Source organism: Neolamprologus multifasciatus, chromosome 2 (genome assembly GCF_963576455.1).
Source record: "Neolamprologus multifasciatus chromosome 2, fNeoMul1.2, whole genome shotgun sequence".
In the NCBI taxonomy this organism is placed as follows: Eukaryota; Metazoa; Chordata; class Actinopteri; order Cichliformes; family Cichlidae; genus Neolamprologus; species Neolamprologus multifasciatus.
In genome coordinates this window covers 8,221,442-8,244,203 of record NC_140440.1, presented here as the reverse complement: position 1 = coordinate 8,244,203, position 22,762 = coordinate 8,221,442, and the positions used below count along the sequence as shown (strand labels likewise).

The window sequence follows — 22,762 nt, the reverse complement described above, 5'->3', positions numbered from 1 at the left end:
TGCTCATAGCGCTCCTTAGACACGTAGGTGTCAATAGACATGCAGTCACTTTTTCCACAGTGTCTAAACAGTGTAAGCTTTAACTTTATTTTACCGCTTCAATTTTTCGGTATCGTCCATCTGTGTGCTGTCTCACTTCCAGTTATTCCATGACCACAGTATGCTTTGATTATTACGCTTACTGTTTTCCATCTCCATGGAAATGTTGATATTCAAATAACTTTTTTATTCCACTTATATGCGTTTCCTGCCATGTTCTAGTGCTAAAAAGTGTCGGGTGTGTTTGTTTAACCTGAGCTTTGCCGTGTTCTTATTTATACTCTGTTATTCTTTGCTGTATCTTGTTACCATTTGCCGCTATAACGGCTTAATTTCCTCTCGCAACTCAATAAAGTTTTGCGTTGTCTTACAAGGACAACAAGACCTCACGTACAGTGCTGGATGTGCCGTAGTATATCACTCAACATACAATAAAAGTGTGCACTGAAACGGCATGATATAGGGTGTAGTTGTGGCTAGGAATGGAGGTGCAGTACAGTGACCAGTGGGGCATAAAGGCTGCTGTTGTATCCAGGGTTTCATGTTGTGGTACCCTGATGACTGAGCGCACAAGGAGGCCAGAGGCGGCTAGCAGCCTTGAGCAAAAGTAAGCCCTGGAAGTGCCCATCCTCATTTGGTAACCCCATTAAGATGGCTTCACTGGCTAAAATCCTCTGGCTTTATCTGTCACAACGCAAGACTGAATCAAAATTTATTACAATTTCTTCCTGTAGTAATTTTTTCCTATACTCTCTATTTTGAAAAATAAAGATATTAACTAATAATAAAGAAACATGTATAAAAGATGTAAATGAATAACTAATAAATAGGCTTTTCATTTTCTATCAGCCACAAAGCTCTCACAGCTATAAGAAAAATCTGAATCATTAGCGAAGGAGAGTGGGTGGTTTCACATAAGTTGTCTTGCAAATGTACTTACTCCCACTTTTTTCTATTTGTATATGTAAAGTAGAACTGTTGTGCTTATAGTTAGTCATGGATCCTCATATTCACCATGGCCAACATGAATAATGAAAAATAATTCTACTAGAGACCAAAAATGAAAAAATATAGAGAGAGCTAGAAATGAGCATTATAGGCCACCTTTCAGTACTGTGGACAATAGTTCATCTTTCTTACATTTTTAAGTGCAATATGTCATTTTTGAACTTTTAGTAAGAAAAACAAACTATGTGTTTATTTCTGCTCTTTCAAGAATAATTTTTCCAGTCTGCAGATATGTGCCCCCCTCTAAGATGATGTTTGTAATAAATTTCTGAGTGTAAGTTTTGAACATTTTTCACGTTCCACATTAAATCAAACTTTTAGTGTTTTTGACCGAGAATCACATTTTGACTTTCTTTCTTTCTTTGAAGAAGTAAATGTTCAATTAAAGATCAAAAGAAGCTCTAAATTACTTTTCCTGTCAGCATCAGATGACCAACAGGCCTGTGGAAGTAAATGTGCCTGCCAGCCTCCACAAAGCATGTCATTATGGGAGCCTGACCCTCTCTGTCTCGCTACTCTCATCATTGAATTTGCCATGCAATTTACAGTAGTTCTGAGAAATCCCGATAAATTCTCTCGTCTTTTCAGTAAACCTACTATCAGTCCTTGCATACATTGTAGTGTTGAGAAATAAATGTAGGTTGAAGCATGTGACCTTTGGGTTTTTAAAGAGGTCTTAGAACCACAAGAGGAAACTTGTCATTAGAGGAATATGTGGAAACAAGGATGTGGCAGGAGCTCCAATTGACTATCACTTTTCCAGCGACCCGTGTTAAAGCTCTACAGTCAAAGAGGCACAGCTGACATTTTATTAAGGCGGAATGACTGTTTTAAGGATTCGGGACATTTTTGATGGTGGCGACGCGGATACAGATGGGATTTCAAGCATAGGTTTTCCAGCTTGGTTAAAGTCTAACGTGTCCACCTTCAATTATACATTTTATTTTTATTGTCCATTTTTCCATGTTCTTTCATCCTTACTCCGTTTTGTGCAAATTTAATTTCCTCTTGTTTGTGCATAACAGCCTAACACTCTTGAACAGATTCATAAAGCTTGGTTTCAAAACGGCTTTCACGTAGGAAATGTGTCTGGTACTTTCCTTGATCCTGGTTGGTGGGGCTGGATGTAAGAATACAAATGGACAGCATATTTTGCTCAGATGTTAAACACTCGACCCTATTACCCTACCCTGCAGGCACCTACATAGTAAGTTCATGTGATACCAGATTAGCCTCTTGCAAGAACAGTGAAAGTAATTCTCTGGAAAATTCCGGAAATGTTTACCACCAGAAAAGTCATTTTTGAGTAATTTGTGCTCCAGGAAATCTGTAGGGAGCTGCTAATGAATGTGACTATAAAGTATAGATTAGTCTATCAACATTATTAATATGTGTGATTTAAAATCTTTTACCCGATGTGACTGTTCTGCAGTGGGCTATGTGAGTATTTGATATTTAACTGGTTATTTTTATTGCATTATTGCTCTGTTTTTGTTACATTTAATACATTCTGACTGTCTTTGGCAGTGCAAATGAAACCAACTGAAAGTAGCTTACTTTGATAATAAAGTTTCACTTTAATTCTGACTAGAGTCAAGCCACTTATCAAGCCTTGCTGCTGAAAGCGAGCAAATCTTTAAAAATAACCGTTGTTCATTTTTGTATTCGTGATCAGTTTTTGGCAAACTCAGAGGGAGCCAATAAAGAATGAGGAAAAAGAGCCACTTGTAGCTCAAGAGTTGCTGGTTCCTGTCCTAAATTGCCAGATCTGAAAAACAGGCCAACTTTGGCGAATGTCCTGAGTTGATTCTTCTTCAATTGCCAATAATTCATGTATGAATACATGAATATAGATGGATACTGTCTACTGTGGTCTTTGTTACAGTACACTTTTCTGCTGCCTTTAACCTGAACCCAGCAGGCAGATGAAGGACCTTACTGTACAAATTCTTACTTTACACAGTTTTTGCTTCGTCATCAAACCTCTTTGACTCAGACTTTTTGGGTCATTTTGAGTCAGCAAGTTTTACCGCGTCTTCAAACTGAGAGGTCCTTGATGATTACTTTTTTTTTTCTCGCTTGCTTTGCCTTTATGACTGGCGACACGCCACCACCATGAAGACATCACCAGAGAGCAGCCACTGCAATGCATCAGCTTAGTCCTTTCCATATATTTAAGTGATTGCTGACATTATTTATGAAGGGAATGAAAAATAAAGTCTGCATTGCAATAACATTAAAAAAGAGAGATCTATAATTTATTTGGCCTGCCACAAGTCAGCACTCTTCGCCACCAACCCCCCTACGCACATCTCATTTCTGTGCATTTGCAGATTTCGCCTCCCTCCTCTTTTCCCTCTCAGTAGCGCAGGGGGCCCATCTTTAGGGGGTGGTAGGTTGCTTTTTGGGGGTGTTTAGGGGTATCAAGGTAGTCCTGGAGGGGAGTCGGCGCAGGACTTTTGGCTCCGGCCTGGAAATGCCTTCACGTTTACAAACAAACTGGCTCTTTCGCTCACCCTGTTTGCCTTTGTGGCTTTAATTTTTTTTCAAGGCCTGTACAGGCAAACACACAGCAGGAAACACTGGCTTGTTGATCGCCTTCACAGAACAGCTCATAAACCCAGCCAGTATGAATGTAAGGGGCCTGTGTGTGTGCGCATGTATCGGTTGTGTACTTCAGAGGAGCGATATTTCCTCCCCCCCCTTCTTCTTCTTCTTCTTTTTTTTTCCTAATCAACCTAAGGAGTGTTATGGAAGTAAACAAGCAAATAATTATTAAGCATTGAATCGTGCGATTGAGGAAGAGGAAAGCTAACATGTCCTTAAAGTCAAGTTTCACTGTAAATAAGAAATTACAGTTTGATTGTCCAGCCACGTTTGTCTGTTCCTGTTTATGGATGTTGCTTGGAAACAATACTAAATCACATTGTTCAACATGTGGCATCTTCTCACACTCTCTCTTTTGCCCTCTCCCCTGCTCGCTCGCTCAGCCGCTGTGCGTTTGTAAACATGCAATTGGGATACATGGCCTCATTGTTTTGCATCATTATTACTGACAGGCCTAAACGACTTGAATGATGGGAAGCCCTCATACAAAATTAACCCAGCCCCGTGTGTTTACTCTACCTAAATCATGTTGCTCATTGGGTTGAAACAGAATGAGGGGGGAAATGGGCCTCACATCCTGACATCTGCAAAGCACCTGTCCTGAGCCATGCATGCTAGCAGGGCCAGAGCACATTCAGACAGCTATCTCCCCTCATTTTACTCTCTGGCCTTGCAAAACGCCATGACTGTCATTTTGAAAAACGTGTTTCAAAATGTATTTTCTGCTAAATATTGAAGCCTACCTTACTAGGATGATGTCCTAAATACATCATGATGATATCAGCTGATTTAATGTATCCTTATCCTTACATGTAAGTGCATTTTCTCTGTCAGTCGATGCCTTTATCCATTTTTGAGTAATGCACATTGTTTAAAAAACAAAAAAAGAAAATCAACGTGCATACCACCCAGCATGCATCGTACTGTAATTGTAGGGGGGGTGGCCAGTCTCTTCCCTGGACACATGCCTTGTTTTACCATTCATTATTAGACAGCTCTCCAGGATCACATGACTACCTGTCCCACTAACCTCCCACCAGACCTTATCGGTGGTTGTACAGCAATAGTTTCCTGCGAGGCTTTTCTAGTTGGAGGGAGTTGTGTAAGCCACACTGGCTGAGAACAAAGCTATGCTTCTACAAAAGGGAGGAGGCTGGCACTGCTGGGAAAGGTGTCTGGCCTTCATCAGCCATCGCCACCAATTCGGAAGTGAGTCACTCCTCTGGCGTGTGCAGAATCTCTCTCAAAGGTCACCTGCGCTGACTGCAGCGCTCCTCCATGCCATTGCATAATTCCATCAGTACTGTAGCAACAAGGCTGCAGGAGAATGCCTGCATTTATATTTTAGACATGGCAGATCAGAAAAGTTGGACAAGCACTGAGAAGGAAAACTACACCAGGGAACTGCAGTGAAGCACATTTTATGAAATTAACTCACCATGGTTCATTGTTGTGTTGCAAATTAACTCTAAACTTGAAACAAAAAACAGTGTGTTCATCTTGTTTTTGTTCAAACTCTTCTTAAACACTCTCTCAGATTCTTCTGTTATATGACATAAAAGATATGAGGTGTGATTTTCTTACTAAATTACTGCTCTGTTACTGAAGCACGTCAACCTACATGACTAGTCTATCATGACATCGATCAGCATCTAAATGTGCCCCCTCATATTATTCAGTAGTGCTCAGTGGATGGAGTGCTTTGCCTGACTGCTGACTGTAACTGTGTCTGTTTCCTGACTGTGTCTGTTTCCTGTCCCAGATAACTGCAGTATGTAGAGAGGCTGCCCTCCTGGCCCTGCAAGAGGACATCAAAGCTCGGCACATCGAAGCCAGACACTTTGAAAGTGCCCTGAACACTGTGAAGCCCCGAATCCCTGACTCTGTCATCCAGTCGTATATCAGCTATCAGCAGCAACACAGTGGCCTGTGTTTCTTCTGACCACACAGCTATGGAAAAAGTCAAAATTAGGATTTTCTTGTGTATATGTGTTAACTGTACCAGTCTGCTTCATTACACAGTGTTAAATGTTTTCAAACCACAACGTTAGGCCAAAGAATCTCATCAGTTGTAAATCGCTGACTTTAAAATAAGACTGTTTTTATTGCAGCGTTGACACTATTGCTTTATTTTTTGGCTTTGAAGGATATGGTGTGCTGTCATGTTTGATCAAATAAAAATGATGATGTATTCATACTGTCGTCGATCCACTTATTGTCTTTGGTTGCCTTGTTTTAATCCCATATAACAGTGGTGAGCCAGTGTGGTAGTTTGCACTGTTAAAGACGTCCAGCCGTGAATTTACAGCAGTATCAGCGTGCTGAGAAAACCCGTAAACTAACACGTCCCAAATCACGTTAAAGCAGTGCAGTCTTATAGATCTGATTGGATTTAAATACCTCCTATGCTCTGGTTTGTTGTAGCTTAACATTCACCTATAAATCTGTCCGTCCTACATGTTTCCAGGGCCACTTTGTGTAATTTATGAGTTGTGGCTCTTCTGGATTTTGAATAACTCCACCAGTCAAATCGCAGGTTTTTCTGCGTTTTCAGGACATGTTGGGTAAAGCTGCAATAAAATCTAAATTGGTAAAAACGTTGTCTAACTGATTATATAGTTGGTGGGCAGTGTGAGCCCTCTAATCAGAATATTCCATAGGCACATGGACATCTATGGAATTAAATAGCAGCATTAGACAAGGACCCCTGATGGTTCCTAAACCCCGAGTTTGGTGAACCGCTGCTCCGCATCCACGGGGAGAAAAAACAGCCGGGGCTGGTATATTCATCACAACTACCCATGGAAAATCAACTAATTGCTGTAATCGTGAGATTTCCGTCCGCACTTCAGACCACTGAGAGCAGGGATCCAGACGGCCATCTGTCGGTCTACCAGGGCTTTCTTTATCATCAAGAAGCTACATTTTTACATCGGGCCTGAAAAAAAAACAACCTCTAAGTTATTATTGCACCGCGGAGTCACTTTTACACTCCGCAGGTCTTTTTGTTCGATTCTTTTTTAAACATTTGCTGACCCGAAATGGCACTGGGGGTCATTCATCTATTGATTTTTCCATTTGAATAGGATAAATTGACTTTGTATTGAACTTCCTTTTCTCATGGATCCGGATGTAGCGCATCCGCGACACCAATCAAACCAGACAGTCAGGAACAGAGAAGAGGGGGGTGGCAGGAGTGAGGAGGGGAGCCTTTCCCCCCTGGCTGCAGGGCAGCTTTTTTCTTAAGGTGGTCTGAAGCTACAGCGCACACTGCCCCGCAAATCCCCACCCCACCGCTGCACAAACAGAAATCAACACAGAACTCCTCTGATAGTGATTTCATATCAGAGAATCGTACAAACTGAACATTCATTGCCACACGTTGTGTTTCCTCTGATGACACGAGTTAGTGCGTAATGGGAACATTCCACAGAGGACAGAGGACATCCTGTTGATGCTTCCTCTGTGAGTTGTCTGTACAATGACACAGCTGTGTGGGAAGAAACTAGTTGGGCTCGAGTCTGTATTTAATTCACAGAGACTAATGAGTTAGATGTGTATGGATCCCTATTTCACAGCAGTAAACAGGTAGCTACAGAGCACAGACACGATGAAACTGCAGTTTGGGAGCTATTTTTACTCAATATATGATTTTTTCTTATTTCTATAACAAACTTTTCTCTAGTCGTATCAGGTTCCTTGACATGTGCAAGCTTTAACCTAATATAACCATATTTATTAAACTTATATTTCTCATCCAAACCCTATAATAATTAACTTTGATGTTGTTGTCGTTAATCTTACTCATATTTTCCTCTAAAATCCTATAAAAATATTTTTTTGTGCCCAGTACAAATATATCAAATGCCCCTTTTGAAACAATATGCGGTTTATTTTTCAGCTTATAAGGACCATTGTGGTATTTGGGTGCACATTTTTGAAACATGGGCAAAAAATAAATAAATAAATCAGAAATTCTGAATCTACGTAAAGTGATTTTCTTTCCTGCTTTTGATGCGTGTGTATGGTCTTAATAATGACAACTCAGCAGTGTTATAAATAAATACGGCGTTTAATACGTCACTATTAGTCACATCACCCTCATTCACACCATTAATCATAACCCACAAGAACGGAAACTAGTATTTTTTTTCTTCCCCTAACCCCCTCGTTGAGTCAACGTTTGCGTTTTTAAAAAGCCGTTCCACCTTAACCAGTGCACACATCTCTATCGCCCGGCCTTCCACATCTGCCCAATGAATCAGGAACGGATGCGATGTATCCTTTTTCAGCGGAGTGGCTGGCCAATGGGAGTTGGATTGTCGAGCAAACACTAAGCCCTGAGCCCCCATTCATCAGTGCTGAACAGGCCCGCAGAGCAGAAGAGAGCGCACCGCTGTCTGCAACATAACGACGCTTTTGCACAAGAGCGCAGATTTCCCGCAACAATAACTAACAGCCAGAACTCAAATACAATTCTCAGCAGATACGCGAGGAGGAGAAACTTTTGGATATAAGCTCGCGCGTGTTTATTTATTTATTTTTTCCCTCTCAGCCTTCTTCATCAGAGCTCCGCCGTGGATTTACTTTATCTTGGGACAGATGCACGCGTAACACACGCTGAACTTTTCAGTACGACTTAACCGAAAAAAATAAATAAAAAGGGAATAACGCAAAGGGATACATTCGCACTTGGATTAACAGACTGAATGTTATGCATTAGACCTCATAATCTACAGCTGGACATTGCCCCTTCCGTTTGGATGGAGTTTTGGTAGATTATTTGGTTGATGGATTCGACGCTATGGATGCTTGCATATAGGTATGCATCTTCTTAGTGATTTTACGCTTATTTTGCGCATTTTGCTTTGGTTTTAGGGCATTTGTTGCCCGATAGTAGGGCACGTAGCTACCTAGAAAGCGCCGCTGCAGCAATGAAGTCCAAATGTTTTGCTGTGCGCAAAGACTTTTCGTCTTATTTTCCATGTGTTCGCCATGAAATAAAGAATCCGCTGTGGGTTGAACTGATCGCGACTACTTGGTGAAGTTGATGGATTTCCACGCCAGTGTTGTTCCGTGGCTGTGCTGTAACAAACACCCCTCCCCCATGGCGGTTGTTTTCATTCATAAGTTTTGCCCGTCTATTCGGACGCGTCCTGTAATGTCTCTTGATCTCCGGCTCTGTGGTTTTTATAAGATCCTGTTTTTATTACTGCAAACAACGCCTTCTCATGTGAGCGCGTTCTGTGCATATGATCCTATTTAAAGTGCGCCATTTGACGCATAGACTATTAAATGTGTAGAAAAATATTTTTTAATATAGTTGAAACGTGAGTTTGTTTATGTGCAAAGCCGCAAAATCGATATTTCTGCTTTGATTGTAGTAGTTTTTATTTTTTCTTTAATCGTCAATAGTTTTAAGGAGCCCTTCACGGGACACCTAGGCTTTATGTTTTTGTAAACTGTAAGTTTCGGCCTCCTGCAGGTCGGCTGTGCTTAATAACATCCCCAAAGACTCAAGTTCAAATTCCTAATCGTATTCCTATAAATACAAATACGATATATATATATATATATATATACTTCAAAAATTGGGGGCTTCTCGGCACTGAAATAAGGTTTTAATCTGACGACTTTCGAGCGTTTTTTAACTGCCGTCTATATTTTGTCGGAACTTGATCTGACCTTAGTTTTCGAGCTCTACTTTTGTCCCCGTTTCCCTGAAATCCTTTTTGATGTAGTAATAGAATACTAAGTGAGGCAGCTCATTTAGTTCCCTTGGATCGTGTCCTCGTTTCGTCGCCGCGGTGCATTTAAATGTTAACTAGTCATACAAATGTAAATGAGCAGGGGAAGTATTTGTAGGGCCTGCTGAAGTTTAGATGTGTGCCTGTTGGGGAGGAAGGTACAAAAAGTCTTGTTAATAGTCAACTTTTTCCCGGGTTGCCTCACTTAACGGGATCAAAAGTGACATATTGTCATGTTGACAGGGTGAAAACAGTTGGTCTGGATTAACTATAAAGACACCTGCAAATATTAAACTAGCCTGCACAGATTACTTATTTGTCATTAATTTATAATCACTGTTCAGCATCTTATGTTATAGCTGTGCAATAACTGCTATGGTATGGGTCAAGAATGATTGTAATGATATATTAGTATTAGATTTTTATTAGTATTATTTCTGAATCCAAAAACACTTGGGATTGTGTTAACCCCTCTTCCATCAGGACTGTGTTTCCTAGAACAAGGATTTTTATTTTTTGCTTGACTGTTTCTGATCATATCTCCTGCCTCTTCCTTGTCTCTTCCCCCCCTCCCTCTGGCAGGTTTTCCGATGCATGTCCACGGTGAATGTCGGAAGTGGTGATTCCCCCAGATGGAGCTCCAAAGTCAACATGGCCCTGGCGGTTCATTAGTGGTGATCCAGCAGCCTTCCCTAGAGAGTCGGCAGAGGTCGGATTACGAGCGGGAGTTCCAGCATGCCGGCATTTTCTCTCTGGAACAAATCAAGGCCATCCGCTCTAGCAACGAGTACACCGAGGGACCCTCAGTGGTTCGGAGGCCCCCTGCACCCCGGATGGTCTCCAGACCCCATGAAAAGCAGGAGAGGACTCACGAGGTCATCCTCGTCAATGTGAACAACAATTATGAGCACCGGCCATCAGGTCACCACCATCATGCTGGGGGCAGTGTGTTGGTTGGGGGACAGCAGTATGGTGGGCCTCGGGCACCAGGGCTCAGCCGCTCTACTAGCACAGGAAGCGCCGCCAGCTCAGGGAGCAACAGCAGTGCCTCCTCTGAGCAGGGACTCTTGGCACGCTCACCCCCCACCAGACCTGGCATTAGCTTACAGCATCACCACCGAGTGGATCGGCCTGTTCGGACTCAGCCGAAGCCCAAGGCCCTTTTACAGCCCCAGCAGGGACCTCAATTTTACCAGCCTCCACTAGAGGCTCCACTCAAGCCCCAGGGCAAAGGGAAATCAGACTTTTCTGGCTCTGGCAACGAGGTGGTGGCTGCTGCTGGGCACCAGTTCATCTGCGAGCGCTGTGGGAAGTGCAAGTGCACCGACTGCACGGCACCCAGGAGCCTGCCTTCATGTCTGGCGTGTAACGGCCAGTGCCTCTGCTCTGCTGAGAGTGCACTGGAGCACGGCACGTGTATGTGCCTCGTTAAGGGCATCTTCTACCACTGCTCCAATGACGATGAGGGGGATTCATGTGCTGACCACCCCTGTTCACTGTCACGTTCCCACTGCTGCTCTCGCTTCCTGTGCATGGGATTAATGTCGGTACTCTTCCCCTGTCTGCTATGCTACCCACCTGTCAAGGGGTGTCTGAAGGCATGCCAGGGTTGCTATGACCGGGTTAAGAGACCTGGCTGTCGCTGCAAGAACTCCAACACTGTGTATTGTAAACTGGAGAGCTGGGCCCCACAGACCCAGGAAAAGCCTTCCTGATCGCTTCCCAAGGTCTCAGTGATTGCCCGTGCACAGGAGACTCTAGAAACGGATCTTATGATGACAATGATAATGATAGTCACAAATTAATGTTTATCAGACATTCTGAGCACCTCCCATCCACCTCCCCTCCTCGCTGCAGAACCCTAAGGAGCTAAGCAAAGGAGTAACGAAAACCACTCGATTATTTTTAGTTTTATTTTCTCTGGATCAGGACCATGTTTTTACAGACCAGTGTTTGCCTTAACTGTTTCTATGTCTATCCTCAGCTCCTCATTAACACTATTTTTTTATATATATATGAAAAAGTTTTTCTTCCGTTTTAGGTAGGCACTTTCCTCCGGGTCTGTGTGCCCGGTGGGATCTGCCTCTCACCAAATCTGTGAAGGACGATCTACTATAGGGCAATTATGTAGCTGTTACCTGGTATTCATAGCAAGCAGGTATGTTTGAGTTTATTGGTTGCTGCCACACTAAAACCGTGGTTTCTATGCTCATTTTGCATTAACGAAAGCACATCCATCTCATAGTATTCTCCACTTGGATATGTTTCTCTCCTTCCACCCATCTGAACCTTTCATACACATTCTGTGGCATATTCTCCGATGTTTTTTTGTTTTCCTTTTATCTTGTGTAAATTGTATGTTCAAAAATCCATAAGAGGAATTCTGGCTATTTTTTAAAAGAAAAAAAAATGTCTGTTAAACATTTTTTTTGTTAAAAAAATATTTATTATGTGAAGCTCTATTATTTTATGATATTTATTGCAAGAGACAGTCTTAAATTTACTCATGTCTGAATATAACAAAATATCAAATACTTACTGAAAAATTAAAGGGTGGCACAAAAGAAAACTATGTTAACTTTAACGCAGAAAATATATTAATTAATGAAAAAATAGCACTGTCTGGTGTCTTGATTGCCCTGCTGAGAAGCAGTAACTAAGTCTGATGGATGGCCGCTGGCTGATTTTTAAGGGAATGTGAGTCTGTTTCTTAAGTTGGGAGTTCGGTGGTGAACAGCAAATCACTGTTCCATGTGTGTATGCATGTGTGCGTGTGTGTGTTCACGCTGGGTGTGGAATTCCTGTTTTTTTTTTTTAAAGCTACAAGTAGAAACAGCTTGTAGCTCAAAATGTGACTGTTTACATTCTTGGAGGGCTTCTTTGCTGCGATTCTCCTCGGTAACCTTGAAAGCTAAACAATACAGGTCATTGACATGATTAGCCCCGAAGCTGCTAGCATCAACAGAGTCTCCACGTTTTCAGAGTGAGTTATGCTCACAGGAAGTAGCTCTCCCTCTAAACCCCCCTCTCGTCTCACCCGCCAACAAGTCACCACAAAACTATGTACTGTAGTTTATTCCCTGGGCTTTAACGCAGCCAGATCGGGATGTTCCCAAACTCCCAAATGGTATCTGCGCTGCAAACCCAAGAGTGTGTGCCATCAGATATGAGAGCGGTCATTACGAGTAGCCGGGGCCACCTGTTCAAAGATAATAAACCGGGGCTATCAATGCTGGGCTTTTATGGCATGGTTCCTGCACTAAAGGCAATGACAGGGGCCAATCCAGCCCCCACTGTGACCCGCAGTCCCCCATTTGGCCAGCTCTTTTTGTCAGTGAATTTATCACGTGGGAAGTCCACTGAACCCCTCCACCCCCACCACTGACACCCGCGCACTTCTCCACCTCCGGGCCCCCAAGGGATGAGATCATCACTTTGAGAGTTGGTTGGTCAGCCACAAATACCAGCAGCTGGGGAAACACAAAAGGTGAACAGGAAATTCTCTTGGACAAAGGAAAAAATATACAGCAGTTTAAATTTGGAGAGCTGCAGCGCTGGCGACAAAACAACACAACCGTGTCTATTATCAGCCACAAGTGATCGCAGTGGCCTTGGTTGCTGTTTGCAGCAGGCCTCGGATCTTTGGATTATTTAAAACGTCTTCAGCTAAAGTAAACTAGAACCCACTGTTAAAGCTCTGGCACTTTTAAGGAATAATTATTTAAGCGCTTTAAAGACGAGAAAAGTAATAGTAAACTCACTAGCATGCAGTCTTATTTTAATCATAAGTTTACATGAAAAAACAAAACACAAAACATCCCTTCAAGTTGGTGGTGAGTACTCACCGGGCTTTTCTTGGTGGAATGTACCTTTTGTTGCTCTGAGTAGTTAGGATTAGCGATTTGTCAATTTCCTGTTACCTTTCACAGCTGCAATTTGAGCCCTGTTTGCTCCTGGCCCTTAGATGATAGCATACAATAGGAGGCCTCTTTTTTTTTCAGGTTTCATTATCGTTCCTCACTATGGATGAGGGGGATGGAAAAGATCTACACTGTATTCAGAAGGCGGTGAACAGGAAGACAGTGTTTACTTGATATTTTCCAGCCTAAGCCAAATAAGGCAACAGATCCTACTCCCACCATTTTCAGAACTTGGCTCTGTTAAGTCAGCAACACGTCTCTTAAATCTCTGATCTAATCAGCTGAGGTGTCTAAAATAACATTCAAGGCCCATGAATGGCTTCTTTCACTTTTCAGTCATCCTGCCACGTGAACTGCTCCGTAACTGCGTCACATTTTACTCGTCACGCGACTAGCACTCCATCGAGAAAAAAAAAGACATGAATTCTGAGTCAGTATTAAGTAATTCAATGGCAAAAATGGTAACAACCACCACCCCTCCTCCTCCTCCCCTTCTTTGCACTTGTTTTAGAGTAAATTTAGCTGCTCCACACACCCACGTAATGCTATTTGGAGTTGTCAGGCTTGGCGGGTCCCAATCTGCAGCTTTGGGTTTTTTTGGGGGCCATACAAGTGCAAACATGCATGACTACCAAGTGAGTCACGATGGAAGCTCCAACCCACACATCCTACTGGGACAGTCCTTTTCTTAGCCGGGGCACTGCTGCCGGCATGGTCACAGTGGAGCAGGATATACTCTATAAACAGTCATCCTCCTCCGCAGCATTCATCACCAAAAGGCTTGCTTCAGCTTTCCTCTGCCTGCTCATCTGGTTTTCATTATTTCCCCTCATGGCATATAAATAGAAATTAGCAATCAAGGGAAATATGGGGGTGGTGGATGTTGGAGGGGAAGGCAGGTTTTTTGGACTTCAGCATGACGACCAAAGTTTATGGAAGTTATCTCCTCAGATATTTGGTTTTTGTTGATCTCAGAGTGGATCGACATGTGAGGGGGTTGAAGTGTTTTAGAAACTGCTCCAACATCCACACTCAGCCGCCGCAGGATTAAAATGACAAAAGAACGATATTAGGTATCCATAAAACATTTCAGTGCAGGTCCCGATAAAGTCAGAATTACTAGAGTTTACTGTATCCAAACACGGGGAAAGTACAGTATATTGTTGCAGTCAGATGAAAACCTTTCCAAAATATAAACATTTTAGTAAGCAGCAGTGTTTTTGCTTTGACTGCCATGTAGTGCTGACGTGATAAAAAAAAAAAAAAGATTTGGAAGAAGTAATTTCTCACACAAAAAGCCAGAAAAAGAGACTTCTACTTAAAAAAAATAACTGCAGTTACCCTGCTTGACCTCTATGATGGTGCCAAGCAAATCTAGGATATGTCCAGAAAGATTAGACAATACGACATTTTCTCATTTACCCCTTTGTTGCGCTTTGTCATTTGTTTTCCAAATGACACATCCACCTGGGAGATTTGAAATTCACAAAGCAACGAGAGTAAATAGGCTTTTGTTTGATTGTGGCTATTACTTTAAAAATACACGTTAACATTTTATAATGGGACCACTTTGTCCAAACAAATAGTCCCCTAAACAGTTTCCTGTTTTGAGCAGCACACTTAAATGTTAATTTCCTGTTTCAAATTAAATCATAAGTCACAGTGACAACTGTATAAAATTCTGGGAAAGTTAAACCAAAATAATCCAATTAGCAAGAAAGACTCTTTTGTATTGTGTGGCACTAAGGAAAACTACATTTAGATGCTGTTTCCTGTTGGTCAGATGACCAGTGCAGCACCTATTTAGCGGGCTCTTCCCTCATTGGGAGCTATAAAGGGCCTGTAGGTACAACCCAGTGTTTTATCAGGTGTTGGACTATTGAAGACGGATGTGTTTCATTGGGGTTTGAGCCCTTTTAAGCATTTGCTTCTGGGTATACACACACCCACAGGAACTTAATGTAACCCCCACCCCTTTAACTTAGTACGTGTCCGTGCAGCATCACAAGCCATCTGATGCCTCATTCTTAACCGAGCCTCCTTCCTGTCTCTTGTCTTTGTCTACTATTTTATGGACAAAGACCAGCTGGAGACAGTGATGTCTATCATGAAGGAGGAGGCTGATGGATCAATACAGTGTAATGCGCTTGGCAATCTTTCGGTGAGCTCCTTTTGAAATGAATGGTTGGCATAATTTTTGCTACAGACTTGCTCTTGATCAATGGTTCCTATTGACTCATCAGTATTCCAAGTGTTTGCAAAGTTAGCGCAAAAGCCTTTGCCAGTTCTCACAGGCCCCAATAGACTCACTTGTGATTTTGTATTCCGCTCACTAATTAAATCAGCAGGGTGTTTGTCTCGCTGTTGCTCTTATTGGAGACTGTTGTTAGAAACAGCAGTTGTCAACAGTCATTAGATCTGATCCCCATATGTGCTCACAGCGATTCAAGAGATAATCAAAAGACTGTAGTTTATAGCCAGGGATATGTGAAAATGACAGCAACAGACAAGAATGATGAAGATCAGAACCTGCCTTACATAAAAATCACCTCCACAAATAAAAGATCACACCCTTGTTTCTCTTTTTACAGCCCCAGGGGACAATCTTGTGTGTTGCATTCCAGGCCCCCTACAAGCACGTTTGTTCTGTTTTTCCCCTTTGATAGCTCAAAAGAAGGCCAACAAAAAGCATCGCACATGAACATCAAGTACATAGTTTGAAAGATAAATAGATTTGTGCGTATTTTTCTGCAAGGAAGAAGAGGAAGCTTGCTCTTTCTTTATCCACCCTTCCCTCCCCCCTTCTTTCTCTCCCTTTTTTTCAAGATTAGACTGCATCCAGACAGATGGTTCCCGTCTGCTGGCTTTTTTCAATTCACTTCCTCTCGTCACAGACAGCCTCTCTTCCCCCCCTCTGTCCCCCCCTCCTCAACGGCTCCTCTGTTATGTGGCTGGAAATAATCTTTTATTGCCCAGTTGTTCGGAAGTGACCTTCTGCCCTTGATTAGATAGGGCCAAGTCCTATCACACGATTGTATTTGAGCTGGCGGGACAACCCCCACACCCCACACACACACACACCATTCATCCCCTCCCACAGCCCCATCCTTTACCCAACCCCCCATGCCTCTCATACTGCCAGGACCTTGGTGATCCTGTATGAGGGCACAACAATGGGGGGCTTTAGTCCCGTCCGGCTCTACTCGGCTGGGGGGCAATAGGGTGGGGGTCATGAGGGACTTTCATTTTTTTTTTCATCAGTCAACCAGTCACTGAGTGGAAGTTGCAGCCCCCTCGTCCCTCCCCCCTCCCCCCTAAAGCTTCCATTCCATCAGCAATACGATGGTTAACCTCCCAGTTGCCGGATGTTCACCCTTTGACCCTTAAAAAGCCTCTTCCTCCTTCCTTTCCCAATGACCCCCCCCCCCCCCCCCCCCCCCCCATGAACCACTCCAGAGATAGGCTTTAATCTCCTACACTATCAGTGGACCTTTGAGGCTGCTGTGTGGTCGACCAACAGGTGGGCTTGCTGAGATGTTTTGATCTTTGTGGAACTTGGGATCAGGCAGGTTTTGATCCCGTTTCTTAGGAATATCCCGTTCTAGTCTGAAGAAGATGAAAATCTACTGAAGCAAGCAGTAACCAGTGGTTTACACTCTGACACAGCAAATAAAAGTGAATGTTAAAACACAGGGATTAACAGACAGCCTCTTCCTCCTGGGACTGTCCAGCTCCCCCTGCGCTCAAGTTCAAGAAGGATAGGTAATGAGCAAAGACTGTTCTTTACATCTGCAACAACATCCACTAATAGTATATTATAAATATTTGATGCAGACACATCATTTTGATGTTTGAAGCGATTGTTTGAGCAGGTCTTAGGGAAATTTAGGAAATAAACAGGTGGTGATGGGTTTACACTCATAGAGCCCGGAGTTTTGTCAGGCTGTTTCCTTTGCTTTAATTTTTATTTTTTTGATATTTCAGTGACATTATTTAAAAGTGTGGAAACCTTATCAAACACTACAAATCCCTCCCACCTCTCAACCCCCTGAGTACAATTTAGGTAGTTTCCCAATATGAGACACAACATGTACCCACAACGCTGGCTCTTTTTCCACTGTGGTTGTGCTCTTCAATTGTTTAACCTCACAAACTAGTTTAATTAGTTTCAGCACAAGCCTACCCACTTGGTTATTATATTTTTTAAAGGAACAAATCTGAGAAAAAAATCAACTTGTGTTTTTTTTGTAAACTCCTTTTCTAATTTTAGTGGCAGATTTATAGTCATGCCACAACTTCAGGTAAAAAGCAGCCCTTTTCTCTCTCTCTCTGCTGGCTTGTTTGTTTCTTGTGCTCTTGAGCTGTAAACCCATAACAAAAACCCCGGTGTCCAGTTTCATTTTGTGAACCAAAGCCAGGCTGTGAATAGAAGAAGAATAGACAGGAAGACAACTCTGATTACCTCTATAAAGGAGCTGACCTCACGTTCCTCTCTCTTCTACCCTGTCCTCCCTGTCTCTTGCAAAAAAATACTTTACAACTGAACCATTTATCTCAAAGCTGAAATTCTAAGGTGTGCGATATGTGCAGAAAACTTGATATTGAACTAAAATGACTCAAATCCCCCCCCCTTGTTTTTATGAACAGCATATTCAAACCCTTAAAAAGTGATATGTGACAGACAGTAGTGCTGCATCTAACCTTTCTAGAGGTGCAATCACAGCAGCAGAACAGATTCCCACCCCACTGTTTAAGTCAATAGTTGCTCATCAAAATAGATGATAGAAGATTTGCATTAAGTTCCTTTGAAATACTTCAAATAATTGCATTACTGACTGTTTACAGTGATCGAATCAAGCCCAATGGAAAGATTGAGGGCATCTGTTTGGCAGGGGTCCTGCACTCCTCCCTCATCTGCCTCCAGGGTCTCCAAACCCCAAATCCAGAGTGGGGGTTGGGGGTCTTAACAGGAAGCTGACGAACCCTCCCCTCCTTGAAGGGGTGGGGGAAAAGGGCCTCTAGATCAAAGAGGAATCACACAGAAATGGCTTATCTGTTGTTGATTTTAAGCTTAGGATAAAGCACTGGGTTCTAGAAATGTGTCAAGGATTTACAGAGCTGGACCACTGAAGCTCCCACTTTCACCGAGGCAATTTCTTTTTCCAGATCTCTGTGAATGTGGGGGGTGTTCATGCAGAGTGGTGAGGGTTGCTTTCAAGCAACAAATAAGTGCAGGTGAGAAACAAAAGGGTCAACAAACATGATAAATGCACAAAGTTTCCACACTGATAAACAAAATTTTGATTTATCTGATTCTATCTTACAGGTTTGCATCCTTGTATGTATTAAAAAGCCAGTAGACATCAATAATTTCAACTCCCATTCTGTCCAGTCTTTAACATTTCAATTTCAAACCCAGCAAGAGGTGTGATTCTATCTCCGTGTGTTTCAATGGCACTATTATGCCAAAGGGGAAATTGGACCTGCAGGCCAGCCACTTTCTCTGCTGTAGATCTTATTAAGTATGTCTCTCCATAATACAACCCAGCTTGACTCTCCGAGACCACACCCCTTCAGAGAAGCAGACCTGTCAGTCACAATCCTTGCAAGACTCTGAAATGGTTAACTATTGCATGATTGGCACCTAGCAGAACATATTCAGGCTCTGTGGGAATATACAGAAATGCTGTTGTACCACCAGGAGAAATTCTTTTCCACCTCACTGCCCAGCCAGATTGTTGTATGTGCAAGTGTTAAGTTGCGGAGGGGCGAAGTTGGCTATTTTCTACACAAAGCAGTTTCAGTGTAGCAAAGCAAGACAGGATGTTGACCATTATATATTCAGAACCACAGTATGCAGATATGCAGTACTGCACACCATCCCGTGGAACAGATAAAACGCCTCAGTGGGTTCCAAACTCTCTTATTGGACCCAAATTTCCAAAGTAATTTTCCTTGCAACTCAAAATTGTTGTTGTAGACTACTGTGCAGGCCGGTCTGGTCTTTCCAGGTTTTAGGGGAGTAAATCAGCAGCAGATAATATGTTTCAGTTGGCTGTCCTGGCAGCACGGGGCCTCGGGAAAGTTTGGCCCGATAAAAAAAGGCAGTTTTAACATTTCATACTAAACTTTTCTTTCCAGAGTATTTTAGGACTCATTATAATTTCCCTATTTGCCATATGTCATGTTGTGGCCTGCACTATCAGCTAGAAAAGTGCCAGAAATTGAATTTCCTTGAATGGACCTAGCTACTGTGATGCTAACCGTGACTCCTCATTATGAAGCCTCAACATCAAGCATCATATTTATTTTCTGGGGCCATAAGTGAAGAAACAAGTTATTAGCTAACATTAGCAAAGTTGGATGGTAAGCTGCAAGTGTGCATGTACAATGCACAGAGCAAGGCATCAGCTAGTTAGTGCTAAGTGTAAGGCTACTAAAGTACTAGAATTTCATTCACCAATGGAAGTTGCATCCATGCTAAAATGCTCAGTGTAGCAGTGGAAATAACATGTTAACATCCTGTTACCAGAAATTATTTTGGTTTCTATAGATATCATCAGTTGTACTGAGGCTTTAAGCTATCGTTATTAGCGACCAGGTCACTTTGTGTGCTGCAAAAGTTGCTAGCTACCTTCCGGGCATCACCTCTGAGGCTAATTAATGCCACTGAACTGGACTTATTAACAATATTTTTGGTGTAGCAGTTTTAATACACAAGTCTGACAAATTTTATGGATTGTTGTATGATCGACTGTCCAAGAAGACTGTGCATCAGTAGCTAATTACACAGGTAGCCGCTTCTGTGTGATGCACTCATACATTCTAAAGACGACCTTGAAATATTGGCACTGCTGACTCAAAAAAACATGAAAATTGTACTCAACAAACCAGTGATTGATGTCACAAGGATTGAGTTCCACAAATGTCTTTAAAATCTTGGATTTATACTACTTATACTTTTTGTTCCCTTGGGAATCAGTGAAAAGCAGATGGAAAGCTTGTTCCGCAGGGGCCTATAGTGCTCTTTCTTCTTCATCTGCATCTTTTCCAGGGTCCTGCTCAGGAGATGGCCAGCTGTGGAGGCTGTGTGAGAAGTTGAAAGGAAACTTCAGTTGCCCTGCAAATCTCGCACCATCACTCAGGATAAATCAAAAGAAGAACACTTTGGTCAAATAAAGGGAAAGCGAGAGAGGAAGAGAGTGAACGAAAAAGTGAAACCAGCTGTCTGGAAGTGCCTCATCATTACGACAGCACAACGCTCACAACCACGTTCAAGTTTAGGCACAATCAAATGCTCAATTAGCTTTTACAGGAATATCAGAGATGTTCAGCCAAGGTTGATTTTTGAGGGGAGTCAGGGGCCCGAGTCAGACAGCTCGCTTGTATTTGTGTCTTTAAAAAAAAAATATATAGGTATATGAGGTGTAGCTAGTGTAGACAACAAAGGCTCCCTCTAATTCTTTCCCTTCCCGAGGGGGTCGAGAAAATACTGCGCCCACATCAAGCTTCCAGACGTACCCCCACCGTGCTATACAGGTGCAACTTTAAACGAGCTCACACTAAAGGAAGGCTGGATGCCTGCAGTTAAAAAAAAAAAGAAATGCTTCTATGTCTCCTCTTTATGTTTTTTCCCCTCACTTTTCTCTTTATGGGATCACTTTTATGTTAAGGAAATATTTTTGTTGCATCTGATGCCAGGTTAATATGAGTCTGACATATGCATTCCCGGACAGTAGTTAATTTGAGTTGACATGCAACAGATATTAAGGAATGCAAAAGTCAGATTCATATTAACCTGGCATCAGATGCAATAAAATGCTTTCCATAACCTTAAGACAAAGGATAAATATTATAAAGGAATATAAAGAAATAAATAATGATAGCTGACAATAAAAAAATGCTGGTTTGAAGTTATTTTGTTATTTTTAGTTATTTTATATAACTCTTGGACACTGAGCTGTATTGCTGTAGGAAAAATGAAAATCAGAAAAAAAGATGCAGAAAGAACATTTTATTTCCCCAAAATATTGTGCAGGACTGAACTTGACCCACAAGTAGACATTCAAGAGCTGAACACTAAACAGAGACACAAAAAATGGTCTTCTACAAGGGCTCTTCATCACGCTTTCCTCCGATCTGTGGACGTGCTGGTTGATGATGTCTGTCATGCTGCTCTCAGTTATTCTCTGGACTTTATGACTCCGTCTGCAATCTACGATCCAAGCTGCAGATAACAAAGTTGTTATGTTGCAATTAAAGTGGCAAGTAAATCTTCCTGACTAGATGAAATTGAGCTCGGATGCTAAAGGTTTCTGCTTTTTTCTGACTCTGTACTAGACATGTCGACCTGGTATTGACCCAAATAGGTCTATAAACCAGATAAGTTATCTTGCATCCTCAGGAAGTACACCTTACCAAAGCTATAAGACTTTACAGGTCCTAAAAGTGAGTAACATCGCAGAAGTCATGAAATGAAAGCCAATTTTGCCTTGACACCTGTGATTATAAATATCAATATTATGCTGACAGAATGATTTGATTCTGTTAGTGTTTTTCCAGAAGATATTAGGAGTAAGTTCAGATGAATGTATCTTAAAAGACCCCCACGATTTTTTCTGGTTTGGTACTTTTGCGGTTTGTAATCCTTAATCAACAACAGGAATACAGAGTAAAATTAAAATGTAAAGAATATAATAAAACATAACTTGTTTTTGGAGCTATGATCACATGCTAAATTCAGAATGTGTTTGTTTTTTCTCAAGGATCATGATATATATAAGTACTTGTTTCATGTTAGTTTAACTTATTTAGCAGTTCTCCAAAAGTTGATTCTGTTCATCTGGCTGGTCTTTACAGTCTGAGACTGAAGAAGTCACTTGGATGAGTGATGAAACGTTTCTCCCAGAAAATGCTACGTCCAGATGAACAGAATCAACTTTTGGAGATTTATTTTCCTGGATGATTGAGAATGCATCAAGACGTTATTTAGCAGTTCACTATTTTCCAGACGGGAAGCACAGTTGACAACTGGACTTGGATGTTAATGAGACCGGCTAATCAATGGTCAGCTATTATTCAAGCAAAGGTCACGCTCCCTGCAGAGGAAGTGCACCGCTATCATCAATCTGGTCTGAAGGGCTTGCATGAGAAAGGAGCTAGAGGTCGTGGGCGGGGTTAAAAGTTTACTGCACTGTAGGTGTCAAACAGTGCATTCAGCCTACTATCTGCATGTCAATAGAGCCTGCTTGTTGACATGTTATGTTCCACTTCCACATAAGCCTCTTGTAGTGTTTTGGTAATGTATCTTTCCTTCTTTTCCCCCATTTTGACTTCCCTTCGTCTGTTTTGATCAACTTTACAGTCTGATTCAGGAGAAAGGAAGGGAGGGAGGTCTGCTGGTATAGGACTGGGTGACTGGGACGGTGGCGTGAAGGAGGA

At 42.1% G+C, this 22,762-nt stretch overlaps 2 protein-coding genes across 2 annotated transcripts in view; both read left to right on the top strand.

The window, feature by feature from the left end:
* Nucleotides 1-6,690, top strand: part of afg2a (AAA ATPase AFG2A) — a 114,492-nt gene extending 107,802 nt beyond the window's left edge. Inside the window, exon 17 of the mRNA XM_085136026.1 lies at nucleotides 5,417-6,690. Coding sequence (XP_084992152.1) covers nucleotides 5,417-5,596 — 180 coding nt within the window. The 3' untranslated portion in view covers nucleotides 5,597-6,690. The remainder of the gene's footprint in view (nucleotides 1-5,416) is intronic.
* Nucleotides 6,691-7,859: 1,169 nt separating this feature from the next.
* On the top strand, nucleotides 7,860-12,016 carry spry1 (sprouty homolog 1, antagonist of FGF signaling (Drosophila)). The gene is made up of 2 exons (XM_085136076.1): nucleotides 7,860-8,476; nucleotides 9,984-12,016. Exon 2 carries the CDS (start codon nucleotides 10,034-10,036, stop codon nucleotides 11,114-11,116), a length of 1,083 nt encoding a protein of 360 aa, XP_084992202.1. The 5' UTR covers nucleotides 7,860-8,476; nucleotides 9,984-10,033; the 3' UTR covers nucleotides 11,117-12,016.
* Nucleotides 12,017-22,762: the final 10,746 nt, after the last annotated feature.

Coding starts and splice junctions, on each gene's coding strand:
- spry1 (XM_085136076.1), top strand. CDS start 10,034: ATGGAGCTCCAAAGTCAACATGGCCCTGGCGGTTCATTAGTGGTGATC.